Source organism: Cydia splendana, chromosome 1, assembly GCF_910591565.1.
Source record: "Cydia splendana chromosome 1, ilCydSple1.2, whole genome shotgun sequence".
Lineage (NCBI taxonomy): Eukaryota > Metazoa > Arthropoda > Insecta > Lepidoptera > Tortricidae > Cydia > Cydia splendana.
In genome coordinates, this window is record NC_085960.1 from 14,249,314 (window position 1) to 14,257,103 (window position 7,790).

General features: G+C 34.8%; 1 protein-coding gene across 1 annotated transcript; it reads left to right on the forward strand.

Annotated features, from left to right (window-relative positions):
* Nucleotides 1-579: 579 nt before the first annotated feature.
* Nucleotides 580-5,548, forward strand: LOC134796088 (uncharacterized). Its single transcript, XM_063768038.1, has 6 exons — nucleotides 580-782; nucleotides 1,267-1,371; nucleotides 1,592-1,684; nucleotides 4,304-4,405; nucleotides 4,837-4,946; nucleotides 5,267-5,548. The coding sequence occupies exons 1-6, from the start codon at nucleotides 648-650 to the stop codon at nucleotides 5,367-5,369; spliced, it is 648 nt and encodes a 215-aa protein (XP_063624108.1). The 5' UTR covers nucleotides 580-647; the 3' UTR covers nucleotides 5,370-5,548.
* The last annotated feature ends 2,242 nt before the right edge of the window (nucleotides 5,549-7,790 follow it).

Sequence of the window (7,790 nt, forward strand, 5' to 3'; positions counted from 1 at the left end):
TATAATGTGAAACATCCTTAAATTCCCCAGGAACATTAACAATAACCAATATTTTTAATGTAAATTATAGCGTACCTGTGAAAGGTTAAAGATGGCTGATTTGCTGTTTTTTTTATGCGGCACCCTAATATACTACACGCTGGCATATTCACGACGTAATTATTGATATTTGGCTTCAATTATATTCAAACACAAGCAAAATCTCGAAAGATAATTGATAATTTTAATTTTCACCACATCCTTTTGACAGGACAAGTACTTGCTGAACTGACTGACAATGACATTTGCGTGACTAAACATGGCGGATTTTCGGCCGCATTAGGTATTTACGTATTTTCATGAAACACTTTATGTACGTACTGAAATACTGTCATCTTTTTTTGCTGTGTAACCCAGTGCTGAGTAAAAACGAGATAGATATATATTTATGTGTGTGCCGTCAAAATGGGTGCTATTTGTATAAGCAATTGTACGTATAGAACAATATGTCTTGTCCCTATTATATAGGTCTATGCTTGATGTAAACAAATGACACGTAAAAGTCAGTCACGCCTTACATAAAAATTTGCAGTTCTTTCATCAAAATTTAGTGTGATATCTGATATGTGATCATATTGAAATCACGTCCAGGAGCCCCGGGTACCAAAATGATGAAGCAGGCTTTAAGCATTGTCTTGGGGGGCATCTTGAGTACCAGCCTTGTAGCCTTCGACTATCTTTTGGGCAATGGCTTCACGGGCATGTTGCAGACGATGTTTTGTAAATGTTTCTGTTTTGTAAAGGTATCTATTTGTCTTTTATTTTAAACACAATGCTCAATTGTTCATTCGCTTTACCTACTACTTGAATAACTTTATACATTACTACTATAATAGGTACTTAAAGAAATTTTACTTTTTCTGCACCATTAGAATTATTGTTTATTGTTACTGTTATTACTCTAACAGTCGATAATCTGTTAATATGCGATCGGATAATAATTAATTACCCAATTGAATCTGCAAAGAGGCACACGCTATCCCGTTGCACTGATTCATAGGTACAGTCTGCAATAATTTGTTACACAACGAAGGCCGCAAAATTATCTGACACGATCTTATTTGTAAAGCCATAAGAGCGTGGCACATATTTTTGCGGCCTTCGAAGAGTAACATAATATTGCAGGTGACTGTACCACTGTCCATCCACTGTCCATCGGTGGACCTTATGCATTTTGTAATAATTTTGTAATAAGACCCACAATTGCAAAGCCTTTGTATTTTATAGAGAACTTTAAGAGATCAAATGAAATCATCGGCGGCGGTAGAATCGAACGATTTCAGTGCCACTATGTTCTTGGTGGAAATTGTTGCTTTAATCGGTACCATGCTGGTAAGGTTTGATGCACAATCTAGTAATTACAATAACATAACACAAAAGAAAAAATATTTGATCTCTAAAGGGGCCCACAGATTACCAGTTCGCCGGACGATATCAACCTGTCAGTTAAAGGCAAAAGGTGACAGTTCCGAACAACTGACAGGCTGATATCGTCCGGCGAACTGGTAATCTGTGGGCCCCTTTACTCAGCTTATAAAATAAATATTTTCAGTTACTGAACAGATACAAGATACACTGCTTTGAACGGTCAATTACAGTCAACAAAGAGCCGGATGAGTTACCGGGAACGAAGAAACATAGATTGGTAGGTAAATAATTGCCAACGACTTGCGTTTTACCTATAGACTAGACAAAAAAATTCAAAATCGCTTTCCTTCTTGGTGCGACTGGCATTACTTTTTGGCAACCGGGTTTTTTAACCTAATTAGACCCCGCTGAATCCGAATTTGCCGGTTGCTTTATCGAATTCTTGACCGGAAGTGAGATATTTGATATTAACGGTCCCTTTTTTAGTTTTTCGTAAATAACTCGTAAACGGTGGCCAATATCAGAAAATGTTGTTAAACGTTAATAATCTACACATTTTTTTTTTACAAAATGATTCAGTACACTTTTCGCAGGGACCAATATTTAAAAAGATAATAAATAGGGAAAGTTAATTATAATAAATTCTAAGGTTCCTTGTTTTTATTTTATCGTTAATAATTTGAAAAGTATGACTCACAGCAAAATAAATCTTATGCATAAATAATAAACATAAAATTTCCTACAAGAAACATATAAAACACTTTACGCTAGGATCAATATTAAAAAGACAAAGCAGCGGGTAAATTAATTATAAGCAATTTTAAAGTCCCTTTTTAGCTTTTTGTAAATAACTCGTAAACGGTGTCCCATAGCAAAATCGGTTTTTAAGAATAAATTATTTGCATAAAATTTCCTCCAAAAAATATCCTGAACACTTTTGATGAAAGGAAGAAAGTTAATTACAATCAGTTCACAGGTCACTTTTTTTAGTTTTTCGTAAATAACTCGTAAACGGTGGCCCGTTGCAAAACAATAATAATAATATGATACATAAATATTGAACATAAAATTGTCCACAAAAAAGGTCCTGTACACTTTTTCGCTAGGATCAATATTTAATGAGGAATACCTCATTAAATATTGATAGAGATAGAGAACTCTTCGGTACACGGCGGTAAGAAGTAGATATCTCGAGATATTTTATTCATAAGAACATTAAGAACCTATTTTTTTTTTTAGAGGTGGAGGTAATCTTCATTGGATACTGTCAGCCCGGTTTTAGCAGCATGTCCGACTCAGCTCACGTTCCCTGTGTACTTACCTAGGAACCAGAAATTGAGTCCTCACGTGCAACGTGTTTTTTGTCAAAAGGTTCATAGCCAGTATGTGCATGCAAATTAAAAAGACCTAGCTCACACGTGTAAATTTTGGCAATGCTTTAAGTTTATATGTGGTCGTGCATCATTAGTGGTGCATGCACGTATCATATGTACCCTAAAATGCTACACATATGAATTATGATGCATGCACAGGGAACGTGTTACGAGTCATTTACGAATAACTAAAAATAGGGACCTGGAAATTGATTATAATTAACTTACCAGGGGGTAATTAATACCTCATTAAATATTCATCGTTGCGAAAAAGTGTACAGAACCTTTTATGTGGACAATTTTATGTTCAACATTTATGCATAATATTGTTTTGCAACGGGCCACCGTTTAGTAGTTATTTACGAAAAACTAAAAAAAAGTGACCTGTGAACTGATTATAATTAACTTTCTTCCTTTAATATCGTTATAAATATTGATCCTAGAGAAAAGTGTTCCAAATATTTTTGTGATGAAATTTTATGTAGATAATTTATTCTTAAAAACCTATTTTGCTATGGGACACCGCTTACGAGTTATTTACAAAAAACTAAAAAGGGACTTTAAAATTTATTATAATGAACTGACCCGCTGCTTTGTCTTTTTAATATTGACCCTAGCGAAAAGTGTTCGATATGTTTCTTGTAGGAAATTTTATGTTTATTATTTATGCATAAGATTTATTTTGCTATGAGTCATACTTTTCAAATTATTAACGATAAAATAAAAACAAGGAACCTTAGAATTTATTATAATTAACTTTGCCTCTTTATTATCTTTTTAAATATTGATCCCTGCGAAAAGAGTACTGAATCTTTTTTGTACAAAATTTTGTGCAGATTATTAACGTTTAACAACATTTTTTGATGTTGGCCACCGTTTACGAGTTATTTGCGAAAAACTAAAAAAGGGACCTTAGAAGTGATTATAATTAAATTTCCCGCGTTAATATCTCTTTGAATATTGATCCTAGCTAAAAATTGTACTGAATCTTTCTTGTAGGCAATTTTATTCAAATTACTTATGTAATAGAACATTTTTTGCTATGCGCCACCATTTAAGAGTTATTTACGAAAAACTAAAAAAAGGGACCTTTAATATCAAATATCTCATTTCCGGTCAATAATTCGATCAAGCAACCGGTAAATTCGGATTCAGCGGGGTCTAATTAGGTTAAAAACCTCGGTTGCCAAAAAGTAATATGGTTTGCCAGTCGAAATCGATTTTATGAAAAATATGACCAGTCTACTACATGTTTTGTATGGATGGACAGATTATAATATTAATAAAATATATTATATGTTGTACAATATTTATCAAAGAGCTATTGATTGTGCAAGTCTAAGAAAAAATCGTGTTCACTAGTTTGACAGCCTAACTATATGCTTTGTGGTAAACGAATTATCAAACATCACCATAGACATCAACCATATACGGGACGTAAAGTTCGAACTGTAAAGTATAAGGCACGATTTTTTCTTAAGCTACAATAAAATAGGACTATTAATAAAACTCGTTCGTTTAAGGGGAGTCCGTCGACTGATTACGGTTCTCGAGAGATAGACAACCCACAGCTGATCAAGCCTTTAAACCTGGAGATACCTGTGATGCAAATGGCTATTATAGATGTAAGTTTCCAATTTATACTTTATAACTATTCTTCACATCGTTTAGCGTTAAAAACTTATAAGGAATATCCTTCTAGTACTATCTTAAACGGTTTACCTGTGCGATCATGACATAACGAATTAAAAAGCAGATCTTTAAATAAATACCATAATTTATTCATCATTCTCTTGCCCTTGTCCCATTCACTTGGGGTCGGCGCAGCATGTCTTTCTCTTCCACACCTCTCTGTCGCCCGTCATCTCATCATTCACTTGCGTTCCTTTCATAATCATCTCTCACACAGTCCATCCACCTTTTCCTCGGTTTTCCTTTCCTCGTACTTCCCTCCACATTCTTTCATAATACCTTTCTCGTTACATGACTTTCATCCCTCCGCATCACATGCCCGTACCAAGCTAGGCGATTTGCTAATTTATTATGAACTTTTTAGACCATCGGAACCACCCGCAGTCAGCCTGAGCGCGGAGATGCTGGCGACATTTACAACATCACCGACTCTGCTATTCTCTCTGTCACCTCTTTGCTGGATATGGATTTCAAGTAAGTAAATGAAAACAACATTTTAGCTGGCATAACTAACCAATGAAATTTTTAACCCCACCAATGATATTCTAGTAAAATAGGTAGGTAAGTCAGTTTTCAGTAGTACATAGTAAAAATAATTGACAAGTGGCTTGACCGAATCTCAGGCACAGATAAAAATAAAGCAATATCAAAATTAAAACAATTTGTTTCTAGAGTGTGTGCGGAAAGAGAAGAGAAGTGTAGAAGAGTATAAGGTCCCATACACTTCACGACTCTTCTCTTACCGCACTGACTCTAGAACTGAAATATACTTAGTAAAAAAAAAACAATTTTAGGTTTCAAGAATCATGGCGTGAAGATAATATTGTTTTTGGAGATGGTAACACATTTCAATTTAACAAAAATAGATACCTCTGGGATGTCACCGAGGAAGAATAGTTACTGTATTTTTTCCAATACGTTATAGGCAAGCAAGTAAAAGAAAAAAAAAATTACAAGTGTTTAGCGAACGTCGTTGAATGTAACTGATCGTAACATTTTTATACGCAAAAAGTGTGTTATAATCATTAAAAAATGTGTAAATATTTTTATAAACGTCAAAAGGATTCCCCCTGAATTTCGGAGATTGTATTTGTTTTTTCTACAGAATCTTGTAAGTACCTAAACTGTTTTTTCGTATACTCTTTGTATGCTTTCTTTACAACTTTATTATTAAATTTTAAATTTACCTATATTCTTATTGTATCACTTTGTCACACTTATTATTTTACCGATTTTAGACATGGTGTCAATTGTGGGAATATTGGTTTTAGGAAAATATACTACAATCTATTTATCCACGCTACACTAAGCCTACTTGGTTTTATATAAGTAGGTATGAATAATTATTGTAAACAAAATATCTATTTCTGTAATTTTAAAATAATCTGATAGATCTTTAACAAAAAATGCTACATATCTTCGAGGACCGGTTTGGCCTATGGTAGCGGAGCCCAAGAGGGGATTTTTGTGTTTACTCGAGCGCGTCAGATTAAGATATGGATGATATCTTGCTACCCCGCGTAGTGTACCTTTACCCCTTTTAGCCATCTATGTTGAGCCCTTGATTGGTGGGGGGTTGGTGGGGGTTTAACAATTGTTAAGCAGATTGTGGATTTGGTCATATATATATTTTTTTAGTAAACCAAACAGTCATATAAACATATCAAAAATACAATACAAAAAAAGATGTACTGCAATAAAAGATACAATAAAAAAGACCTGGAGGTTCATAAATTATAAATTATGTTAACTGTGTAAGTACAATTATAACTACTGCATATAGATATATCAGATAGAAAAAAACTGCTATCAGTACTTAGGTACTAAAACAACTTACGTTTAACTATGGTTTTTAACTAGACATCGAATTTTGAAAGCAATCTATTTCGGAGAGATTTTTATTATAGTAACTAGGAACTCGTCTGAAAAAGGTATGCCTGGAATAGTTCTTGACAGAAAAACTAATATGAAACAGCGATCGAGGGCGTAAGGGGTGATGCGGACAACTGAAAGTGACTAATCTTAGGAGATTAGGCCAATTAATAATATTTTTAAAGAATTTTAAACAAAAACATAACGTCCAAGTATCCTACGTTTCAAAATATTATTCCCAACGGCATATTAGTCCAAATTAACGCTATAATTGTGCTATTACTAAATCTGATAATTATTTGCACGCATTTCCTTAATCTGACGGTTACAATGTAAAAATTAGGCGTCAAACTTGTGTTCGTCAGATTAAGAAAATGCCTACAAATAAGTATTATATTAAGTTATAGAAAAAATATAGCATTAAAGTGGACAATAACGACCAAACCCACAAACTGCTTAACGATTTTTTAACCCTCCACCAACCTCCTCAATTAAAAAAAAATTGTAGACGCTTTCCGGCTCGCTGGAAAAAAAACTTTATATAACTTTTTTTTCTTCTTATCATCTAATATTTCGATTCCAATAGGTCTGTATGACGCTCGAGTAAATCCCGATTTAGCATCGTGGGCTCCCCTACTACTAGTAGTGACCCTGCCTATGAAGCTGATGGTCCCGGGTTCGAATCCCGGTAAGGGCATTTATTTGTGTGATGACACAGATATTTGTTCCTGAGTCATGGCTGTTTTCTATGTATTTAAGTATCTATACTATATTACGTATATCGTTGTCTGAATACCCACAACAGAAGCTTTCTTGAGCTTACCGTGGGGCTTAGTCAATTTGTGTAAAAATGTCCTATAATATATTTTAAAAAACCGGCCAAGTGCAAGTCGGACTCGCGTACGAAGGGTTCCGTACCATAATGAAAAAAAAAACGGAAAAAAAATGCAAAAAAAAAAACGGTCACCCATCCAAGTACTGATCACGCCCGACGTTGCTTAACTTTGGTCAAAAATCACGTTTGTTGTATGGGAGCCCCATTTAAATCTTTATTTTATTCTGTTTTTAGTTTTTGTTGTTATAGCGGCAACAGAAATACATCATCTGTGAAAATTTCAACTGTCTAGCTATCACGGTTCGTGAGATACAGCCTGGTGACAGACAGACGGACGGACGGACGGACGGACGGACGGACAGCGAAGTCTTAGTAATAGGGTCCCGTTTTACCTTTTGGGTACGGAACCCTAAAAAAACATGTAATCCGCGTGTGCAAAAGAGCCACTAACGCACTAAATTAATAACAGACGCACAATCCACTCGTTATGACGAATATTCGACACTTGACGCGTGCACTTTGTGGCGACGCGGTGTTAGCGGATTACCGACCGCTAGAGATGGGTCGCGGGTATTTACCCAATTTACCCACCCAGGTACCCGGTACCCGGT

Bases quoted from the DNA above. Each gene is read 5' to 3' on its own strand.
- LOC134796088 (XM_063768038.1), top strand. From the start codon at position 648: ATGATGAAGCAGGCTTTAAGCATTGTCTTGGGGGGCATCTTGAGTACC. The intron at 4,406-4,836 runs GTAAGTTTCCAA...TGAACTTTTTAG, and splicing joins TGCAAATGGCTATTATAGAT to ACCATCGGAACCACCCGCAG. The intron at 4,947-5,266 runs GTAAGTAAATGA...AAACAATTTTAG, and splicing joins TTGCTGGATATGGATTTCAA to GTTTCAAGAATCATGGCGTG.